We start from the raw sequence: 23,281 nt of genomic DNA on the forward strand, positions 1-23,281 counted from the left end.
CCTAATTAGACATTTGAACATGCTAGCATGAAGATTATGACTTAGGCCCCCAGAAAGTAGCTATGGTGAAATATCTGTGAAGTATTGCTAGAAGCAAGAATTTTCAACCTTTCTCCAAGGTGTTTGAAAAAAATTAGGTAACATCTCACATTAGATGGAAATAAATATATTCTCAGAGGCACACCTATGTCAATCCATAAAATAAAAAGATAGGCACCAAAAAGTAATGCTAGCCCAATAGAAGGTCACTTACTATTAAAAATAAAATGTAATAAAGTGGAATCACTACTTGAGTGTATGGCCCCCTAGGATCTGGAGTAATAGCTAGCTAGTCCTGTTCACCATGCTCTGAAGTTTGTTGATTTAAGGATACAGTAGACAGAGGCATTAGATTCTCAAAAGTATGCAACAGGCCACATACGCAGTATCTACTATTCAAAGTACAGCGTTCTCAGTTTTCATTGCTATTTCACTCTTCTCCTCTGTTCCAAATAACTCTGTGACTTTTCCCTTTATGGAGTTCAGCCCCTGGGGCTCTATTCATACCTTATCCCTAGATTAAAAGACTCAACTTTTTAACATCAAGATTTCTGCTCTCAGCATCTCAAGACAATTACAGAAGTGAGTTTTGTTTGTTTTGAGATGGGCTATTCCTGCGTAGCTCAGGATGACCTGGTAATCGCTATATAGTCTAAGCTAGGCTTTCCCTGATAAATCTCCCTGTTCATCTACCGAAGACCTGCATCATCATTTTAGGCCTGCATCATCACACCCAGCTAGAAATGAGAATTTGCATTTTAACTTTCCCCTCCTGTATAAGGCAGAACCCTTCACCTGGGCAATGCCCATCTTTGTTGTGTTCAATGTTTTTTTTTTTTTTTTTTTTTTTTTTTGGTGTCCCACTCTACCATTAATTTTCTACTACACGGAAAGGAATTTAACTGAGCTGGCCAGGGTGGTGTATACCCAAAATCCCAGCATCTAGGAGGAAGAGATTGGCAGATCTCTGAATTCATCCAGGGTTACACAGAGAAACCCAAGTCAAGCATAATAAGTACCACAAGAAAAAAAACCATCCCAAAATGCAGACTATGAATTCTAGTGAATTACTTTATGGATAGCACCCCATGCCAAACTTATTTCCCATACACATACCAAGGTAAGACAAAAAAAAATCATTGGGATATTTGAACTAGAGATAAGAACTTGCTGTTACCAATGATGTGCTATAACATTTGTAAAACTTATGGGGCACTTAATATCATAGCACAGCATGTCAAAACCAACAGTTGCTATACCAACAGTCACTATAAAAGTTTGTTTTCTTGCAATGTGTTCAATATAGTGGCATGTCCCCCCTTTTCCTTTTTTTTTTTTTAATATTGTTGGGAATTGATCCAATGCTCAATGTTTGCACAGGAGGTCTATCCCTAAAGCATAGCCCCAGTTTTGTCCACTTCTGATTTTGTTCCCTTAAGTGATGGTTTTGGGAAAACAGTCCATTTGAAAGTTTGAACAGTGTCTTTGCATTTCATTGACTTATCAAATAATTGTTTTCTAAGAGCCTACTATATGCAGACACACAGCCCCACTGCCTTGTGCTTGTAAAACTGTCCGGAAGCCTAAAAGTGAATTGGATCCTCTGACCCATCCTTTTTCCTTGGAATGCATGTCTGAATGACCCCAAATTACTCTGAAAAAAAAAGCATTAAGAGTCAAAGCGTTGCAGAAACAAGTGTGTGTTGTCAGTTTCCATCCAGAGGCCTGGAAATGCAACTGAAGGAAGAACACTGAGAATTGGACCTGGAGCTTGAGATCACGATAGCTCTGACATTAACATTTGGGTTAGTGGGGGTGTTAGTGCTATTAGGAATATCTAGCACTGGTGATAGGAGGAAATGCTCTACCATTAAGCCACATTCTACCATAGATACTCTAATGACATGGTCTCCTTATGATGCACTGGCTAACCTAGGACTCACTATGTAAACTGGGCTAGCCTCAAGTAGATCCACCTGCTTGAGCAGTGCTGAAAGTAAAGACCTGCATCACTAGGCCATCTTTCCCGAATGTCTCTTCCTGCCAGATGTTTTTATAGATTACTCTGCTTCAACCCCACTACAGTCCTATGGAAACTGGCGCTATTTGGGAAAGATTGTAAATGAGTAAAATGCTTGGGGTTTTTGAGTTGGCTCTGACAAGTGAGAAAATATATGAAAAATGAACATCTAAGCTTGGTAAAATCCTTGAGAATCTCAAAAGACAGTCACAGGGACGATAAAAGTGGCTGGGTTGAAGCAGGAATGACCTCCATGCTCCCCTCCAGCAGTGCATTTCTCTTTATGGGAAGGCATGTGGGACCATTTCTGGAGCTGGGACATCAGCATACACCCCTCATCCTCTTTGCTCCACTGGAGGAACCAGATGAAGCTGCCTGGCATCCCAGAATGGTGTAGGACATGGTTCTTTAGTCTCAGAGTCATGGTATGGCAGCACTAGCTCTTACTTTCCTGATGATCCAATCCTGTTCCCATGTTGGTGACCTCAAGCTCCATCACTTGGGCTTGAGGAAAGCAGAGAGAGACATAAAAATAAAAATAGCGCTTCAGCTTTTCTGAGGTGAGCTACACCCAGTCCCCTTCCCACACATATAATTTAAAATAAAACACATCTTTTAAAAAATTGCTTTAGAGCTCAGCAGTGGTACTAATCTTAGCACTTGGAGTCAGAGGAAGGCAGGGTGAGTTCCATGACAGCCATGGCTACACAGAGAAACCCTGTCTTGAAAAAAAAAACCAACAAATTTCTTTTAGCCAGGCATGGTGATATATGTCTTTAATTCTAGCACTCAGAGTGCAGAGGTACATGGACCTCTGGGTTCCAGGTTACACAGGTCTACATAGTGAGTTCTAGGACAGTCAGTGATACACAGGGAGATCTTGTCACAGGTTCTAAATAAATTATTGAAAAACAGTGGAACTGTTTGTTACATGAAGAGATTGTTTTATAAGGTAATTATGCTGTTATTAAAATTTTCTGTTTTTCTTGACTAAGAATTAAAATTTCCACAGAAAATGTGTTTTCAAAACGCTAAATTGGAAAGCAACCACTGGCTCCCTTTTTCTGAATACATTTAAGTGGCAGGAGCTGCAGTTTGTAGGTTTCCTTGTGTGAATGTGGAAGACCCTGTGAATTTGCCGCTATTGCACAGGGGCCATATACACTCTTGAATTATTAAAGTGTTAGTATATGTTCTGCTCAAATAAGCACTTACTTTGTTTTTTGAGACAGCACCTCACTTTGTCACCCTGGCTGGTCTAGAACTCACTCCACAGAGCAGTGGGTCTTGATCTTCCTCCTGTCTTTGTTTTCCATGTGCTGGGGTTACAGGTTACTACACCTGGCTTAGAAAGGTATTTTTAGCCAGGCCATGCCTTCATCAAGTGCAGGGTTTTACTAATGAGAAAGACACAGCAGAGGCTCAGGGAGTAGAACTGTTTGAAAGGATTACAAGGACTAGGAGATATGGCTTTACTGGAGGAAGTGTGCTTTGAGGTTTCAGAAGCTCAGTCAGGCTCTCCCTTTTTCCCTCCAATGGCCCCACTCCTCCCCAGTCCCCACACCCCACTCCACCCTGCTTGTGGATCAGGATATAGCTCTGAGGTATATCCTTCTCCAGCATCAGGCCAGTCTTGATGCCATGTTTCCTGCCCTGATGGCAGTAGACCAAGCTGAAACTGTGAGCAAGCCCCTAATTAAATGCCTTCTTTTATAAGAGCTGTCATGTCATCTCTTCTCAGCAACAGAACAGTGACTAAGACAGATCTATTTATGAAATCCTCTGGAAGCCTTTAATGTTAGATTTTGAAATAAACAACATCAGAAAATTCTACAAATGTAATTCTAAGAAAGAAGGACAAAGAAGAAATATAACAATCTCAGTTTTGTTTAAAAATGCAATATACATATATACATACCCATAGGAGGGAGACAATAAAAAGCATTAGCAGTAGTGAATGTCTGGCATTCCAAACAAAGGGGCAGGAATGGGTAGGTTTACTTTATGAAATCGCTCCCTGTATTTCTGAGTTCTTCTGCAATGAACATGTAGTACAGTGTCACTTGAAGATGGAGCAAAAGCAGTATTTTTAAAAACAGGAAACCAAGTCCACAATATTCATATTTACTCATTTTCATCTTCACTGTCAAAAGAAAGGAGACTGCTATTTTTTATTTGTTTTTGTGAGTTCTTTCTAACTGAACTTTGCTTATTTACATCATCTTCATTGGTTTTCTTCTTTTTGGAGCTTGCTGTTAAACCTGAACACTTTTCATCTGAGGAACGCTTAACTGGTTTTCGATAAACTATTCTTCCATCAGCTGGAGGTGGTTCTTCATCTGTGATGAAAAAGATAAATTGAAGCATTTTTTTTCTCTTTATTTTGCTGTTAACAAAGAGTCTAATGACAAGAAAATCTTATTCTGTACTTAACGATGTCTTTGAATCAATTTGGTCTGGTCTTCTCTATTGCTTTTAGTTATAACCCCCCCCCCCCCAGCACATGCAGTCACTCAATAAAAACTCACTAAAGTTTTCCATAATATTTAGTCCCCATCTGATTACAGTGAAGATGAAGAGGCCTGCACTTAGACCTCATGTATGCTCTACTATTGAGCTGTATTTCCAGCTCATAAGGTTGTATTTTTGAATTGTTTGGAACCACAGTATTTTTCCATAAAACAATGCAATAGGAATAATACAAGTATTATACAAAGCCGGGTGTGGTGGCGCACGGCTTTAATCCCAGCACTCAGCAGGCAGAGACAGGCAGATTTCTAAGTTCGAGGCCAGCCTGGTTTACAAAGTGAGTTCCAGGACAGCCAGGGCTACACAGAGAAACCCTGTCTCGAACCCCCCCCCCCCCAAAAAAAAAAAACCTCCAAAAACCAAGTACTATACATAACACAGTATACTTCAGGCACTAATTACACAGATATCTATTGACTGGTTGGCCTATTTTAGCAATAGGATACTTTATACAGTACACTAAGGTCAGTCTACTTATTTTCTATTTCACTGAAGTGATACTTGAGGCACAGAGTGAAATCACTTGCTCAAGGTTACACATCTGGTACAAAAGCTAATGCTTGAACCAAAGGCTTTCTTCAAACCATTCTATTCAATTAAAAAAATCAGATTATTTTAGGATATACCTGTTTTGGCAGCCTTTATTTCTGCTTTAATTTTCATGACCTCTTCAGCTGTTAGGTCTCCCTTTTTTAAAACCACTACTTGAGGCTGTTCATCTTCTTTGTCACTGTGATTGCCATCTTCATCTGGGAGCTGAGGCTGGATTTTCTACAGAAAATGTTTGATAATCTTTAACCAAACACTGCCATTGTGAGCAACTGTAATTTTTAAAGTGAAGTGGGCTGGGCAGTGGTTGTGTATACCTTTAATCCTAGCACTCAGGAGGCAGAGGCAGACCGATCTCTGTGAGTTTGAGGCCAGCCTGGTCTACACAGTGATTTCCAGGCCAGCCAAGACTACAAAGAGAAACCCTGTCTTGATAACAAAACAAACAAACAAGCAAAACTAGAACAAAAGCAAAATGGATAATGATCCTTGAAATGAATAGAAGATAAAATTTTAATTAAAAATAAACTCCAAAGAGTTTATTTTTACTATACCAGAAAACAGAAACTGGGAAACTTCTCCAGTGGGATTAATTTCTATCTAGACTATTGAAGGCAGTGCCACATCATCTTGCTTCCTCTTTTCTAATCAATATTTTTCATCCCTGTCTTGTCTGGATTTGATAAAACAACAACAACAAAAACCAACAAAACACCAACAACCTGACTTTACCATCCAAGCCACAAAAGTACAGAAAATAACAGGAAAATTATATTTTCCCCTACCTCTGCTCATTTGATATACTAACAGCTTCAGTTTTGTAGATATCTTTGTTTGTTTTTCAAGACAGGGTTTCCTCTGTTTAGCCTTCATTGCCCTGCAACTCCATTTGTAGATCAGGCTGGTCTGGAAGTCAGAGATCTGCCTGCTTCTTCATTCTGAGTTCTAGGATTCAAAGACATGTGCCACCACTGCCCAGCAGATACTATTAGCTGCTATTCAAGGACACACAAATAGTTATATAAAAGGTTTTGTACATAAACAATACTGTACATAATTGTTTAACTTTTGAAATTTATCAAACAGAAACCTAGTACTCACTGTACAAATGTAACAATTATATTTTGTCAGCTAAGTCAAAACATTTCTACTTTTTAACTAAGAAAGGTTTTGCATACTTTGAGATAAATACAGAATTATCTCATTTTTCAAGCAACTGTCTAATATTTAATTTTGGGCAGTCATCTTATGGGGAATACCCTGCATGACTTGGCCTTTGCCCACTACTATATTTTATCCCATGTAACTTTCACAGCTTCTAAGAGTCTAGACAACTAAGTTTGAGTACTCAACTGTCCATTATGTCTGTCTTTTTTTCTCAAACTGTGTCTAGGATGCTCCAGGCCATCTCTTACATAGCTAGCCCTCAAAACTAAAGAATCCCTAGATGCGCTTTTGAACACAACTGCATGTCCTCTTGTTTGACCTGTGCATAGCTTCTCGGCAGCAAGAACGCATTGTGTTTTCAATGTTACCTTCATTAGACAACCCCCTTTGAGAAGTACTGTTTCATTTCCCTATCTTGAGACACACAGCTTGGTAAACAGCAGGGGTTCTACTAGTCCTGGCTGATTCCTTCAAAGACTCCTGATTCGAGTCGTTTAATCAAGTGGCTTCGGTCTCCTTATCTGAAAAAGGGGACGACGCTGTCAATCACCTTGCTCAGGTAAAGTGAGATCCGCAAGTAAGAAAGGACAGAAAAGCTGTCTAGACTAGCTACTAGGGCTAGGTCGTTTTCAAGAATAGCACCCTGCAAGTAAGAATTCCTGGACCCGAGAGGCCAGACCTGGGGTCCGGCTGGTCGCGAGTGAGGGACCTGTCAGTTACGTCGGCACCGAGGAGCCGGAAGTGGGGTGGAGATAGAGGGTCTGACTCGGGGCGACTCCCGCGGCCTCACCTTGGTCTCTACGGTGGGCCCCTCCTTGTAGCCGACTCTCTCTTTGAAGCGGGACAGGAAGGCGGGCTCTGCGGGCCGCACATAGGACACTTGGTTCCGCTTGCTCATGGTAGTTCTGGTTCTGACCAACAATAAATAGCACTCGGCAGACTTGGCAGGGTACAAAGTGTCTGTCGCCCGCGCGGACTTCTGACGTAGACCGTGTTAGTGACGCCATCCGACCACGCCCAGGAGGCGTGGTCCGTTGGGGCGCCAAATTCAAATCTGCGGCCATCTTGAAGGGAGGATTCTGGTGGTCCTGGCGTAAGCGAATCTCGGACGGGGTCGCCATGGCCCCCGGCTGCAAATGTAAGTTGCGAGCCTGCCTGGTGAACTCATCGCCGCTGGCAGATGCCGGTGCTACGGGGCGTCACCTCTTAGGGCGCCCCGCGAGGGCGACGACGGCACACGCAGTGGGAACCCGAGTTCCTCACGGAGCGCGGGCGTCCCGCCTCGGCCACCCTACACCCGAGCGCTCTTCTCTGTGCATGGGACCCTGCTGTTTCCTTGCTGGCTTCTGGTGTCCTGAGGGCGGCCCTTGCGCTGCACTTGATGCTTGATTACCTATTTCTGCCTTTTTTGAAGGGAAGGGATTTGTGTTCCCTTCGGTGGCCTACCCTCAGAGGAGGGAACTTTAAAGCGAATTGCAACGGTCCCTTTACAACAGTTCCCATTCTTCATGCAAGACTTCATGAGTTCCTGAAACCAGAACTGTATCTTAGTACAGAACCCTATAGATAATGTGCTCTGTAAACTAAGTGTACTAAGATTAGCTAATACTAAAATACCTCAATTATAGTAATAGACAGTAATAGTTATTTGAAAGTAGTCTTTGCCTCAATTATAGTAATAGACAGTAATAGTTATTTGAAAGTAGTCTTTGACATAGTGTCTTATTATACCGGTCTTTTATCCTATGAGATTCTACGGTGTCTACTTGCTGAGAGAAATTCTGTAGACAGTATGACAGAGTTAGTATCCAAAAGTCACTTGAACACAAGCATTGTGATATAGCCACTTGATCTAATAACAAATGGCTGAGACTGTTAGGAGAGTAGTGTTTATAGTACCTGGCTAAAAAGAGTTGTGTAGCATGAGGCTTTATATTGAGACCTTGTTTAAAAAAAAAAAAAAAAAAAGGCTTAGAAATTGTTTCATTCTGAATTTTCTATTTAGTTGTTTTAGATTGTGATTGATGGCTGAGGAAAAAAACATAGAAAAAAGAAGTGCAGATTATGAGTAGACTAATATATATATTAATCTGTTTTCATCACAAAGAGATTGATTTAATCCCCCACTTCCAACGTATATGAGTGCCACCTCTTATATTGCCTATTATCTTTCTTAAATTATTTTTAATTATTGGTGTGTATGTGAGTGCACATGCATGTGTATATGTGTGCACAGCTGCGAGTGTAGTTTGTGTGTAGGTTGCTTGTGTGGGTGAAGATGGCCGTGGAGTGGTTGGATACTCTAGAGCTAGCATTATGAGTGGTTGTGAGCTTCTGAATATGGGTGCTGGCATGTGTGGTTTTTTTTTTTTTCCTTTGTTTTTCGGCTGATTATAAGATTTGAGAATAAAATGAGATACTTGAGAAAATTGTGAAATTATACATTTGAAATTTACAATAGTGTTCATGTTTGTAGCTCTTTGTCAATTGTTATTGTTTCCTGATGAATTGTTTTAGTAACCCTTTAAGTCTATTACACTGATATTTGAACAGCTCTGTGTGATCTTTTCCTCTATTTAAAGTAGCCTGTCTCCTCTACCTCTTCAGCAGTAAGAGAATTTAAGCGTACAAACTAGTACATGATAGAGCTTAAATTCTTTTTAAAATCTAGGCTCGTCTTAAGGTTTCTGTGAAGCCAGACAGGGCCTGGAGCTTCTGATCCTCAGGATTTCACCTCCCAAGTGCTAGGACAGCGATAGCCTTGTAGTCAGTCAGTAACTCCTTCGGCCTCAGCCAGTCTTCTGATTTCTACCCTCACCGATTAGTTTTACCTATTCTTGAAGCTCATGAGCATGGTACATATATTCTTTTTCTTGTTGTAGTAACTGTCCTGACACTTTGTGCCTGTGGGCACATGATAGGCAGCAGCAGCTATCACTGCTGTTTAGTGTTGTACTAGGTAAGCATGTTACAACTTGTTCTCCTTTTGATTGCCCTTTAGTTCACTCTTTTTTTTTTTTGAACTTGGGTTTCTAAGTTGAATTATCATGAGTAAAACACCTATGAATAGTGTTTAACATGTTTCTAGGCAGACACAAAAATGACCTCAAAGTTGAAAAAGATGTACAGTGAATGTATACAGAGGATTTCCTTGTAAAGCCACAACTTTATGATAGCCTCATAATAAGACTTTATACTTTAACCTTGGGTCAACAGATAGTATAGTGAGGTGGCTGATGGTAGGAAATAAGAATTCCAGAATGCCTGTGTTCAAGTCCTAGCATTTCTCAATACATCTTTTCAGGTTTCAGGAATTATACCAGAGCTGCCTACTTCTCTGAAGTTTGTTTGCTTGTTTGTTTGTTTTTTAAGACAAAATCTCTGCATAGTTTCCGACATCCTGGTACTTGGTTTATAAACCAGACTGACCTCTAACTCTGAGATCCTCCTTCCTCTGCCTCTGAGGTGGTCAGTTTCAAGCCATGCACCAGAGGCCTCTTCCCTGAAACTCTTCACTGTTGGGGTGGAGGGTTAAACGTTTTCTTTCGTGACTCTTTGTAACTCAACACAAACATGTACACACATGCCTATTTGTTGGGGTAACATGTTTTGTATACTGTGAAGGCATGTCCTGTCTCTCCTTTCCTGCCTAGCTCTAGGACATCATCAGCTCTTTATTAAAGCCAACCAGTGAACGCCTTAGGTTAAGTGAGGAAGGGCAGAGACATACCTTTCACAGCATACAAAACATTATCCCAGCTTCTCCCCCTTTAACATCTGATCACTTAAGGAGGTCTCTGCAGATCCAGAGTGGGTTCTCTTCCTGCACTTCTCCAGTTTTCGTCCCACGGAATCTAGCTGCATTTACTTTTCCAAACTCTGAACCATTTCTCCTCAGCTCAGCCAGATAAGCAAGCTCTCTGTGGACTCTCCACCTTTACTGTGCCTTGTGATCCAGAGTCACTTTACTTTGTTGTCTGTTGTCCAGTGTTGAGGACTTGTTGCATATTTTTGGTCCAGTTTCCTAGTTACTTAAGTAAATCCAGTTTTTGCTACTCCATCATGGCTGACTGATGATTGATTGAAATCAATTTGAAATTGAAATAAAATAGAAACCAAATTGAAATTGATTGAACTCCTTCTGTTCATAAGGACAAGCAACAAGATGATCTGAGATTTCAGCTGTCATAACACGAACTGATATATATATATATATATATATATATATATATATACACACACACACACACACACACATACTGTCTCTTTGTCACCAACATTTGAGAGGACTGTGAAAGGTGCTGTAGGGCTGTGGGGCGGGGTGGTTTGGTAGGCTTGTTTGTTTTCTACTTCACAGGTGTTGGGTTAAGGTATAGGTGGAAGTATAATCTCCAGAAATCAAGTTCTGTGATAACATTTTGCTTTTAATTTTTGTGTGAACAGAACAGAATCCTTATTGTCCTAGTCTCGATCATCAGAGATTTTTGTGTGCTTACTATGAATCAGGTACTTTAGGTATGCTTTATAAAGCAGAAGAATAATGCTTATTATGATAGCCAAGAAAGGGCACTGAGAGAGATACTGTGCATGAGGCGGGGTAGCAGAGAGGCTGGCAGTTTGTGTCTGTGGGCTCCACATCTGCTCATCAGTACACAGGAAATATTCAGGACAAAATACATCCATCTGTATAGAATATGTACAGAATTGTTTTCTAGTCATTCTCTAAATAATACAACTGAGTACTTCGTAACATTTATACCATATTAGGTATTATAAGTAATCTGAAATTTTTTTTTTTTTTTTTTTTTTTTTTGGTTTTTCAAGACAGGGTTTCTCTGTGTAGTCCTGGCTGTCCTGGAACTCACTTTGTAGACCAGACTGGCCTCGAACTCAGAAATCTGAACTCAGAAATCTGCCTGTCTCTGCCTGCTGAGTGCTGGGATTAAAGGTGTGTGCCACCACTGCCCAGCTTTGGAGATCTTTTAACATATACAAGAGGATGTTTATGGAATGACAACCATTTTAAACATCCACAGAATTGTTAGGTATCTGGAGTCATGAAGTAAATCTGTTGCTAACAAAGGATTATATATGCTATTACATAGTGTGGTTGGGGAATGCCTTATTTAGAAGATAATATTTGAGGGCTGGAAAGATGGCTTTATTTGATTAAAACACTTACCACCTAGCCTGATTACCTGAGTTCCATGCCCAGGACCCACATAGTAGAAGAAAAGAATGGACTCCTGTCACTTGTCCTCTGACCCTCTCTACACACACAAAATAAATAAATCGGTAGATAAATAGATAAAGATTAGAGAAAGATTTAATAGATTAAATGTTTAAAAATTGTGTTTTGCCTTCATAGTGTATGTTTATCTCTGTGTTGGAATGACTTGCTCACCTGTCTGACTGGATTTCAGTCTCCTCAGTAGATGCTTCTTTGTTTGCTCTTTGCCTTCGGAAGCTTTTGTAGAGGTGTTATCCCCTGTGCCTGGTTGATCAGTTTCCAGGCTGTGGTCATACTGTCCATCTCTAACCTATTTATTTTGCCCCTCTTTTGCCTGCTAGGTTAACATGACATTTGATGGGGCTAGGGCAGTAAAGAAGGAGGGAGACTTGTAATAACCCACATAAAAAATAATTGTTTATTCTCTGGTGGTGGCAGTGGATTTTGAACCTAGAATCAAGTGTTTACTGAAAGGTTTTATTAAGAGTGAGGAAGAATGGAGTTGTGGTGGGACCAGCCCTGGTGGGTCTTTTTTCTTGTTTGGTTCTTGAGACATTGGAAGGGGAAGAGCATCGGCAGGGGTAAGACTTGGTCTTGCAAGATATTTAAGGTTGCTGTATAACAATGAAACATTTTCCTATCTTAAATCTAAGTCAGTCATTTAGCTGTGGTAGCTATCCTGCCAGTCTGAGTTCCTCTGACAAGAGAATCAGTTTAGCACCTCATCCTAAAACAGCAGGAGATTAAGTAAAGTAGTCTTTGATCTATCTCTGAAGGAATTTTGAGGTTCTAACTTTCAGCCTGCTAATTGAAGTCCCAGGAAGAAAAAGGGACAGTTTGAAAAGTGATTTTGGAGAGAGCTCAGCGGTTAAGAGCACTGACTGCTCTTCCAGAGGTCCTGAGTTCAGTTCCCAGCAACCACATGTGGTTCACAACTACCTGTAATAGGATCTGATGCCCTCTTCTGGTGTATCTAAAGGCAGCTACAGTGTGTGTGTGTGTGTGTGTGTGTGTGTGTGTGTGAAAAGAAAAGAAAAAGTGATTTTAGCAATTATTTCTAAGTTGTAAAAAATTTCCTATGGCCGGGCATGGTGGTACACGCTTTAATACCAGTACTTGGGAGGCAGAGGCAGGCTAATTTCTGAGTTCAAGGCCAGCCTGGTCTACAGAGTGAGTTCTAGGACAGCCAGGGCTACACAGAGAAACCCTGTCTCGAAAAAACAAAACAAAAAGCAATTCCTATGCAAGCTCTCTAAGAAAAGGGGGAAAGGGCTTATAACAAAAAGGAGGATGTGGGTCTAAGAAAAAAGGGCATAAGCAGAATCTAAGAAAAGCAGGTTGAGGAAAATGCAAGAAGGGAGGGATAGGGAGAGTGTGAGCTTTCTTTTCTTTGTCCTCAGTACTTATACATCTATCAGAATACATGATCACATGGTTAAACATCACAAGTTTACACATAAATTCATATCATAAATCAAATAAATTTACAACAGAGACTGCTTATATGTATATCCATTAGGAGTAATTATCTGGCTAAACATTCATCACCTGTCACAAGCTTTGCAGGTTCATGGAGAGTTTAAAAATCCTAATTTATGTGACCAAGGTATTAGTGAACTTTGTATAGATAAACCCAGTCAATATTTTATATGGTAAATTGTTAGTTCCTTTCTAATGACCTTTGGTTAATGGTTTTACAACCTCTTGGAGTGTTCTAAGTTGCAGAATGCCTGCTTACTATCTCAGAAGCAAATATCTCATGGCACTAAAGACTGGTAGAGTTGTCATTGCAGTTTTGACATTAGAAAGGACTTAATAACTGTTATTAAAAGAGTTTAATAATGCTATAAATTTAGGAATTCTTACAGGATCATCATTAAGTATTAAGAAATCTATTTTTCTACCTAGCATCACTCACTACAAGACAGTACATCTTCGTTCTGCAGAGATCTGCTCAAATGGATGGGCTGATATGTAGTGATTGCTGTATATGTGTAATAATAACAGGAAAGGCATATTAATAGCAGGAATCTTTCCTAAAATGAATTTCTCCTCGGCTTTGCCTACCAGAACAAAATCCATCATGGATTACAATCCAAAGCAGACCATCTCAGGAAGATCATCTGCTAGTTTCTAGCTTCTCTTATGACGGCTCCTGACAGTTGTTTTTAGTACTAGAGCAACAGCTCTGACAGATCTAATGGGCTAATGTTGCCTACCAGTCTCTAGAGTGCCAACAGAATAGACATGTCATAGTAAAAACCTAAGAAAGATTATTCAATATGACCTCACAGGACCTCAGACAGATCTGCTGACTCTCAAGTTCCAGTTTGCAGTCCTAACATTAAGTTTAGTTTCCCTTTCATTAGAGGGTAACAGATACTTATAACAAAGTAAGATCTGGTTCCATCCATTGGCCCATCACTGTCTGGGTTCTGGCCTGTCCTATAGGGTGTTCTGACCACAGAATTCTGGAGTCTCTTTGGATGGTCCCTTTTTCCAGCATGCCTAGACCCTTAGAAAAATTTTAAGATTTTAGAGGATGGAGGGGAAGAGGGAGACCATTGTTTCAGTAATCTGATAGCAGAAGTGCCTATGATTAGAATAAGACTGGATTCTGTGGTCTTAGGCCCGAGAAAAGAAAGATAGAGTTGTCATTTGCTGAAATGAAGCAGTGTTACTGGGCACTTATGTCTATACCCTCTGCCTCAGTCTTTCTGCCTTCCAAAAGAAATTAGAGACTAGAAATTGGTAAGAGATACTGATATATTTACAGTTTGGCCAAGATATGTATTGTAAAAGAGGGAATCTAATTTCCTTCACATTGTGCCTTTGGCGGTATTGAGATTTATAGCTTTGAGATCCAGATTGCAAGATATGCAGATTCATATCATATTCATATCATGCATATTCATATCAGATTCAGCTGGGAGATAGTTTCATGGGTCCTTTCCTTGTTGAGTGGATGGGACCTCAGGTTTCTCCCATTGTCTGGATTCCCACTTTCACGGAATGTCTCCATTTTCACATTGTAAAGATAGCACAGGTGTCTAGGATTTAGACTTCTGTCCTATAGCTCCAGCTATTCTGTCTCAGCATGGAACCATGGAATCATGGGATCATGCTTATAGCAGCACATTTGCAATGGGAAAGAGAACTCAGTTTTGGATACATTAAGTTTGAAACATTGCCTACCTAACCTCAATATGGAGATTATCAAGTACGTAGTTTTAATCCCAGGATTCTGGAGGCAGACAGGTGAATTTCTGTTAATTCTGTTAATTTCTGGACAATTAGAGCTATCGAGACCCTGTTTAATTAATGAATCAACTTGGAAATCATCAATATGTACCTAGCATTTAAACTTGTGAGACCAAATATTGTCACCAATATAATGGGCTGAGATAGAGTGGGAGGATAATTGAGGCCAAGGCCTAGATGTGAGTGTCAGGGATCTGAGAATGCTGAGGAGCAGTGTAAGCATCCAAAGACATGGTTTCCGTTATGAAGCTCTTTTTCCTTGGTTGGTCACCTAGCCTAGGACTAGAAGTTTTATAGTAGTTGAAGGGGAAGTGACTTGTCTTGTGCAATTTGTGTAGGGTCCATATTGGAAGAGGTGAGTAGTAATCTCACTGTCTTAGGAACAAGGAAACTTTACAATATAAGTAATTTTTCTTAGGACTGGCCATTTGTTCGAGTATAGTGTTAGTCATGAGCTGACTCTAGATGTCTATGTAAGCTATGGTAAGATACTGCGGTCAGGCTCCAAAGACTTGTGGCCTGATTGCTGTGATGAGGGTTTTTGCATTTATCTTTGTCCTTTTATCCTTATAGATCCCTTATCTTTTTTTTTTTTTTTTTTTTCTTCCTAGCTGAGTTACGGAATGTGACAAATTCTCATTCTAACCAGCCAAGGTAAGAAAACGTCTTGCTGATGAGCATGGAAAAATTAGGATATAGTCTGTCTTTCTTTCCTTCTTTCCTTCTTTCTTTCTTTCTTTCTTTCTTTCTTCTAAGATTTATTTATTTTATACATGTGACTACACTGTCACTATCTTCAGAAACACCAGAAGAGGGCATCAGATCCCATTACAGATGATTGTGACCCCCCCCCCCCAATGTGGTTTCTGGGAATTGAACTCAGAACCTCTGGAAGAGCAATCAGTGCTATTAACTGCTGAACCATTTTAGCATGTATTCAACCAGCTGAAAGTAGAGGAAAATTGCATGCCTCCCGTACCTTCCCAATTCCCAGTGACTTACAAAGTCAATTGCAAAGACTTACTAGTACTAGAAAGAGGGAAATGATAGAAATCAGTGCGTGGAGCTTCTTGAAATAACTATTTTTGATTTTATTTAAGGTAAAAGTTTGTAGTGATATCTCTTGGGAAATAAATCTGTAAAGGTTGTGAGCTTTGTGAAGATTTTAAAGGGGTAAATTTCAGTAGAGTAGGTCTAGTATTTGGACTCATTATAGAAATATTACAGGCAAGCTGAGATTCTGGTGATTTTCAGCTTCTTTCCCCAGGAAACTTACCTGTTACTTTTGTTTTGGTCCTTAGTAATGAAGGTGACGCTATCAAAGTTTTTGTGCGAATTCGTCCTGCTGAAGAGGGCGCCAGATCAGCGGATGGAGAGCAGAGCTTTTGCTTATCTGTGCTCTCCCAGACCACTCTCCGGCTACACTCCAACCCAGACCCCAAGACTTTTGTATTTGATTATGTTGCAGGCATGGACACCACTCAGGTACTCAGCACTGGAAACTTGGCCTTTCATTTGAAATATGTAATGTAGGGGTTCAATTTGTCACTTTTTAGCTTGGCAGATTTCAGATAAGAAAGCTATAAAACATTCCATAAATTTTTTTGAAAGAGTTTGTATTTTATTACTGGACAAACACCCTAATTTAAGACATGAGCAAGTCTCCAGGTTAAAAATGTTGAAATCCGTCTGGTAGGACTGGTTGATGACTACTCAGTATAAATCCTCAGTCTTGCCACTGTGTGAATCCTTACAGACCCAGCTTCGTTCTCCTCCAGTGTCTTCTCTTATAGACTGGTACTGATTTTGTTACCAGTTTTCATCTGGATCCACTGAGGAATAGGATGATTTTGCTTCTGTTTCTTGGCCAGGAATCGCTTGATTCTGAAAGTCTTGTGAGAAGCCAATCAGGCGTAGTGCGTACTATGGCAAATAAATAATTAGAACTAAATAAAGTTTAAATTTCAGTTCCTTGGCTCCATTAGCCACATAAGGTGCTTAAGCATTTGGAATATGGCTAATATGTTGAATGAACAAAGTTACAGAGTCACATGTTGTTAATGGCTACTGGATCAGACAGCATAGGTCTTTAATTTTTTTTCCTTTGTAATAGGGTCTTATGTATCCCAGACTATCCTGCATTATACTGTGTAGCCAAAGATGACCTCAGACTTCAGATCTGCTTGCCTCCAACCCGAGTGCCGAGATTACAGGCATTTACTATGATGCCTGATATATGCCATTCTGGAGATTGAATCCAGGACTTTGTGTACTAGGAAGCACTAGCAAGCACTCTGCTAAATGAACTCCATCCCCAGCCCCTCACAAGTCTTTACTATACACATGAGATTTTGTTTGTTTCAAAAAATTTTTAGATCTGTTTTCTTTTCAGCTAGAAAATTGCTAGTCAATAGAAATATAAAATGAGCTACACTTATCATTTAAAAATATCTTTTTTGTTTGTTTGTTTAGTCGATTGGTTGTTTTTTTTTTTTGAGACAGAGTTTCTCTGTGTGTAGTCTTAGCTATCCTGGAACTCACTCTGTAAACCAGGTTGTCCTTGAACTCAGAGATCCTCCTGCCTCTCCCTCCTAATTCCTGGGATTAAAGATGTGAGTTAACCACCACCCAGCTGAAACTGGATTCTTAGGGTTCCTGGAAATGACAATGGCAAAATATACTCCAGGTCAAGGAGAATTTAGTAAGCTGTTCCTTCCTTCCACTCTGTTCTATCAAGATCCCAGCCTTATTCAAGGTGGGCCTTCCCCATTCAGTTGCATATACACATCCCATTCCTTTCTGAAAGACAGGCAAGGTAGCCTGTGTCGGTAAGCCCAGCACTAAGAAGCCAAAGGCAGATGGATCGATGACAGCCTCAGCTACATAACCAGTTCCAGGAATACAAGATTCCAAAACCTAAAGTATCTTAATAGACATAGTGGCAGAAAAAAGAAACCAGTAAAATTAATTATGGTCATAGATATTATTTAACTCAGTGTCCAGAATACCACTTTAATATGTAATTAATATAAACTATTTTTAAGATCTTTTTCATTCTTGTTAATTCAGTCTTCCAAATCTCCTATATAATTTAAACTTATACAATATGCCTATTTCAACTTGTAATCTAAATTGGCCTCTCAATAGCCACATGTAGCTTATGGACATTGTAGGTTTAAGAATTCTTTTGTTGTTGATAAACTGTGTCTATAAGTAAAAATAAAATAAAAATACTTTCAGTACAAACTAGTGACAAAATAAGTGAAGAAAATATAGAGCTATGGAGTTTATGCTAACAGTGAATAATATTTGTATATAATATATAGAATCTGTCTGAAATTCAGATGAATGCATTTAAATTTTTTCTTTTAGTCCCCCGTCCTCTCCCCCCCCCCCCCCCCCCCCCCTTGAGACAGGGTTTCTCTGTGTAGCCCTGGCTATTCTGGAACTCTGTTTGTAGACCAGGCTTGCCTCCCGAGTGCTGGGATTAAAGGTGTGTACCATCACACCTGGCTAGATTTATTTTATATGTATTGAGTGTTTTGCCTACATGTATGCTTATATGTGCCATGTGAATGCCTGGTGTCCTTGGAAGACCTTAAGTGTCAGATGCTCTGGAACTGGAGTCATGGATGGTGGTAAATCACCATGTGCATTTTGGGAATCAAACACAGGTCCTATACAAGAGCAATGAGTGTTCTTAATCACTACACTAACTTTCCAGCCCCATGTGCATTAAAAAATCATTGCTGCTCTTCTAAAGGTCCTGAGTTCAAAATTCCAGCAACCACATGGTGGCTCACAACCATCTGTAATGAGATCTGACGCCCTCTTCTGGAGTGTCTGAAGACAGCTACACTGCACTTACAGATAAATAAATAAATAAATAAATAAATAAATAGAACTAGAGTTACAGACACAATTATGAGTCTGCTATATGGGTTCCAAGATTCAAACTAGGGTCCTCTGGAAGAAGAGCAGCCAGTAGTGCTCCTAACCACTGAGCTTCGTCTCTAATCATCTGCTTGCATTTTTTTTTTCCCCTGAGGCGGGGTCTTACTATGTAACTCTTGCTACCTAGGAACTTAGGTAGTCCAGGCTGGTCTTGAACTCCTGCCTGCCTCTGCCTTCCAAGTGCTGGGGTTAAAGACATTTATCCCCACTATGCCCTGCTTTCCTTTCTTTTCTTTTCTTTTCTTTTCTTTTCTTTTCTTTTCAGATAATTTTTTTTTTTTTACTAAAAAATTTAAAATGACTTGGAGATAGCATAGTCATTAAAGTATTAAGGATCCTCTTTCAATCCCTAGATCCTGTGTGTAAACAAAGCCAGATTTGGTGGCCTACACTTGTGACCCCAATGGTGGGAAGGCAGAGACAGGGATCAGTGGGACTCACTGGTCAGCCTGCCTAGTCTACTTGTTGAGTATACTTCCTCTCAAAATCAAAACAAGTCAAAACAAAAAAACTACCCTGGATAGCATCTGAGGAACAATAGTCAAGGTGTCATTTGCACAACCCCCCTACATATGCACACATATATATCTATCTATAGTATATCTATATCTATAGATAGATAGATACCCCCAAAGAAGTGAAATATAACTGTAAACAATATCAACACTTTAGAAATAGTAAAACTGTTATATTATAGAAATTGATAAGGTTAAAACAATACGGTTGACATTATTATTAGGTTTCTCAGGTGCTGTCAAGTGGTCAGGTTTGTGACCATTCCCTGGTCATGTTGCTCCAAAGCAATAGACATGCTAAAATCTATGATTATATTGGAGATTATTTGACCTCATGATATTTGTAATTTTACCTTTTATCATCATATGTGGTTTAGCCATTTTCCTAAAGTAGATGTAACCTTTAAGCAGTTATAGGTCTTAAAGTCTAAGCACTTAGTTTTTATGATATGAGATATAGGTTAGAAGTATTTTTATTTAATATGTTTGGTGCTTATATTTGTAGGAGTCTGTATTCTCAACAGTGGCTAAAAGCATTGTGGAATCATGCATGAGCGGTTATAATGGGACCATCTTTGCATAGTAAGTTGTTAACTATCTCTATATAAAAGTATGACAGTACTTGTATTAGTTCCTATTTGTTGCTGGTTTAATAAATCACCCAAACTTAGTGGCATAAATAACAGATGTATCAGGTTCATCATGAGCCTCACTGAACTGAGTTTATGCTGTTACTGGTGCTCCATCCTTTCCGGAAGCTGTATAGGAAAATATTTCCTTCCTTTCCTAGCTTCTAGGGACCATTCATCTTCCTTGGCTCAGAGCCCCTTTCTCTGTTTTGAAGCTAATAGTTCAGTAATCCAATGGTATATTTTGTTCCTAGTTTGTTCCATCTTTGATCTTTGAGGTTTCTCTGTTGCTTTGACATATTCTGTCCTTTGTTTTTGAGCATTTCCTTACTTTATCAGGCTGCATGACATGCCAAGCTCTTATATGTTGTCTATCCTAGTTCTAGAATCATTAAAACCATGGCTTCTTTTGTTGGAAAATGGTAATGAGCAGCTGAGAGATCTGAAAGTTCTGTATCATCCACTCATGTAGATATTATGCTAACCCTGGGTTTATACTGATGTCTAGCACTAATCCAGTGACCACAGGGTTTATTCTAGTCTGTCTTTCTTGTTTAGTTATTTACCTTTGCTGTTGGTGTTAAACCTTTTACTTTTACTGTCTGTTATCCACTTACTAACTTGGTCAACTCTGGTTACATGTAAAGCAGTGTCAGAGTTAAAATGTATCACTGTGAGAAAAATATTAACTGTTAAGTATTTAGATACAATTCTTTTTTTTTTTTTTTTTTTTTTTTTTATGTGCTTTTCAGTATCGTGAAAACTAGTCTTGAGGGATAAAGCTTTCGGACCATTCCAGCTCAGCAGGCCTCTGGACCCTCTTCTGAAGTGTCCTCAGCATGGTGCCTACCTCTAGGGGAAAGCCAAGGGAAACAGCAATAAGATGTATATTTTGGGAGTATCTTAGACAGCACTGGCCAACAACTCAAAAGAGGGATTCACTTGTCTGTTACTGGGATTTTTGTTGGGTAGTCTTTGGCCCAGATGAGAAGTTTATTAAAATTTTATAGGTACATGTGTGCATATATATTTTAAAAATAATTAATAGTATGATTCCTTATGACTTTTTCAGACATCCTTATTGTTATTTTAGTTTGTTCGCTCCTTCCTTATTTGCCTTCACCCCTTCCCCACAGAGCCCCCCCTTTCCCATTTTCCTGGTCAGATCACTTTACCCTGTTACTACCTCTCTCTGGCCCCTAACGCCCTATCCTGACAATGGGCCTGTTTTATTTCCCTGGTTGCTGCTGGGTATGTGCTCACATCTAAAGGTTTGGAGCCAGGACCCTTTAAATGGTTTCTTTTACAGGATGAAATACAAAACTGTTTTATCATGTGTTCTCAAAGCAGCAAGAATTTTTTCCATAGATTATTTGAATGATGAAATTCAAAATGATTTTGAAATTGCCACAGGCTATCTGTATATCTTCAGAGATATTTTCTTTGGAGACTCTGTAGACTGCCTTGCTTGCTTGCTTGCTTGCTTGCTTATTTATTTGTTTATCTGTTTTCCTGTTGATTGACTGACTGATTGATGATTGATTGAAAGCATCTCACTGTGCATCTCTGGCTATCCTGAAACTTTGATATAGACCAGGAAAAACTCACAGAACTGTGCTTGCCTCTGCCTCCTGAGTGCTGGGATTAAAGACATGTACCGCTATGCTCAGCTTTGTAGTAATATTTAATCTAAGGTACATTCATTAATATATTAATTCAGATTTCTTTTTATGTTTGTGGGTAGAACTTGGAGATGAATGAGTGATGTATTAGTTGGGTGGTCATACAGATCTCAGAGATCTGCCTGTTTCTGCTTTATGCTGGGATTAAAGGCATTTTCCACCGTGTGAAACCCTTAAACTTATTTTAAAACAAAGACATTTTAATGTTTTTTCAAGGCAAAGAACTTCAAAATTAGTACATTATTTAGCAAAATTTAAAAACAGAAGTCTAATTGATTGTGGTTGAATAAATTATAAGGTTCTGTATCCATAAAATACTATTGTAGCTATTTATAAAAAAATGAGGCAGCATACACCTTTAACCCCAGCACTCAGGAGGAAGAGGGAGGAAGATGGTCTACAAAAAAATGAATTCCAGGATAGCTAGGACCATTAAACAGAGAAACCCTGTCTCAAAAAAACAACAAAAACAAAACAAAACAAAAAACCAAAAAAGGTAGGCACCAGATTACTGACTGATTGATCTGAGGTGCTATTAAGGGAGAAGAAGGCTGCCGAGCAGTCTGGAGAGGATCCTCCCATTGTATTCTAGCAGACCATATTAAATTAGAAGGGTAGTCTCAATTTTATGTGTGAAAATAACACAAAATTTTCTTTTTACAGTGGGCAGACTGGCTCTGGGAAGACATTTACTATGATGGGTAAGTAAAGACCAGTGTTTGCTGTCTAAATGCACTTTGTATGGTGACCACTTGGAACATGTTTTAGGGAAGGCATTATTTCTTTGTGTGATGTTGCACCCATAAAAATAGGGATGTTGCCCATGTTTCTACCAGCTTGTGAGTTCCTGGACAGTCTAGTTAATCCTTATTATATCTGTGTTCTTTAGCTCAATGCTTGGCACAGACTAAGTATAGATTGGGTGTTAGACACAATTTTTCAGTGTGTGTGCGCAAGTGTGCACATGTGCTCGAGTGGATGCATATATAAACACTACCAAGGTCCAGATTCCTGGTCTATGACTCCTACCCCATCCCCCAAAGCAGCTGATGATTCTTATCCTTATGAGGTTTCTTGCTTTGGAATGTCTACAAATAAAATTATACCAAAAAATAATATATCTAAAGTTATTTTCCTAACTCCTATGCCTGCTTCCCTCCTTTCTTTATTTCTTTTTTTGGGGAGTGGGAGGTGGGGGTGGGATGGGGAGAGACAGAATCTCACCATGTAGGCCTAGCTGTTCAGGAACTTGCTATATAAACAGGTCTACCTTGAAGTCACATTCACCCACCTCTACCTCCTCTGGAGTGCTGGGATTAATGGTGTACATCACTTTGTCCAGCTCCTTCTTTCCTTTCTGTGCAGTTCCCTTCTCAAGAACACCACCCACCCTACCTCCCTGTTCATCAAGATCTCATGTAGCCCAGGATGATGTCAAACTTTCTTTGTAGCCAAGGGTGAGATTGAACTTCATCTTCCTGTCTCTAGCTCCCAAGTTCAAGGTTTACAGATGTGCCCTCTGCACCCAGTTTTGTTTTGTTTTGTTTTGTTTTTGAAACATGGTTTCTCTGTGTATCTCTGGCTGACCTAGTACTCACTCTGTTGACTAGTCTGGCTTTGAACTGAGAGATCCACCTGCCTCTGCTTCTAAGTGCTGGGATTAAAGGCTTGTGCTATTATACAGCCTGGTTTAGCGTTTATCCTTA

At 39.6% G+C, this 23,281-nt stretch overlaps 2 protein-coding genes and 1 pseudogene across 2 annotated transcripts in view; 1 reads left to right on the forward strand and 2 right to left on the reverse strand.

Moving 5' to 3' along the window:
• Positions 1-1,378: 1,378 nt before the first annotated feature.
• 1110059G10Rik (RIKEN cDNA 1110059G10 gene) lies at positions 1,379-7,290 on the reverse strand. Its single transcript, NM_025419.4, has 3 exons — positions 7,095-7,290; positions 5,215-5,359; positions 1,379-4,398 (listed from the first exon to the last, which is right to left on the reverse strand). Exons 1-3 carry the CDS (start codon positions 7,200-7,202, stop codon positions 4,184-4,186), a joined length of 468 nt encoding a protein of 155 aa, NP_079695.2. The 5' UTR covers positions 7,203-7,290; the 3' UTR covers positions 1,379-4,183.
• Positions 7,291-7,370: 80 nt separating this feature from the next.
• Kif15 (kinesin family member 15) overlaps positions 7,371-23,281 on the forward strand; it is a 67,653-nt gene continuing 51,742 nt past the window's right edge. Inside the window, exons 1-5 of the mRNA NM_010620.1 lie at positions 7,371-7,442; positions 15,407-15,449; positions 16,097-16,280; positions 19,770-19,846; positions 22,239-22,276. Of these exons, the coding sequence (NP_034750.1) occupies positions 7,424-7,442; positions 15,407-15,449; positions 16,097-16,280; positions 19,770-19,846; positions 22,239-22,276 (361 nt within the window). The 5' untranslated portion in view covers positions 7,371-7,423. The remainder of the gene's footprint in view (positions 7,443-15,406; positions 15,450-16,096; positions 16,281-19,769; positions 19,847-22,238; positions 22,277-23,281) is intronic.
• Gm35691 lies at positions 16,409-16,696 on the reverse strand (annotated as a pseudogene).

Source organism: Mus musculus, chromosome 9, assembly GCF_000001635.26.
Source record: "Mus musculus strain C57BL/6J chromosome 9, GRCm38.p6 C57BL/6J".
NCBI classification, from domain to species: Eukaryota; Metazoa; Chordata; class Mammalia; order Rodentia; family Muridae; genus Mus; species Mus musculus.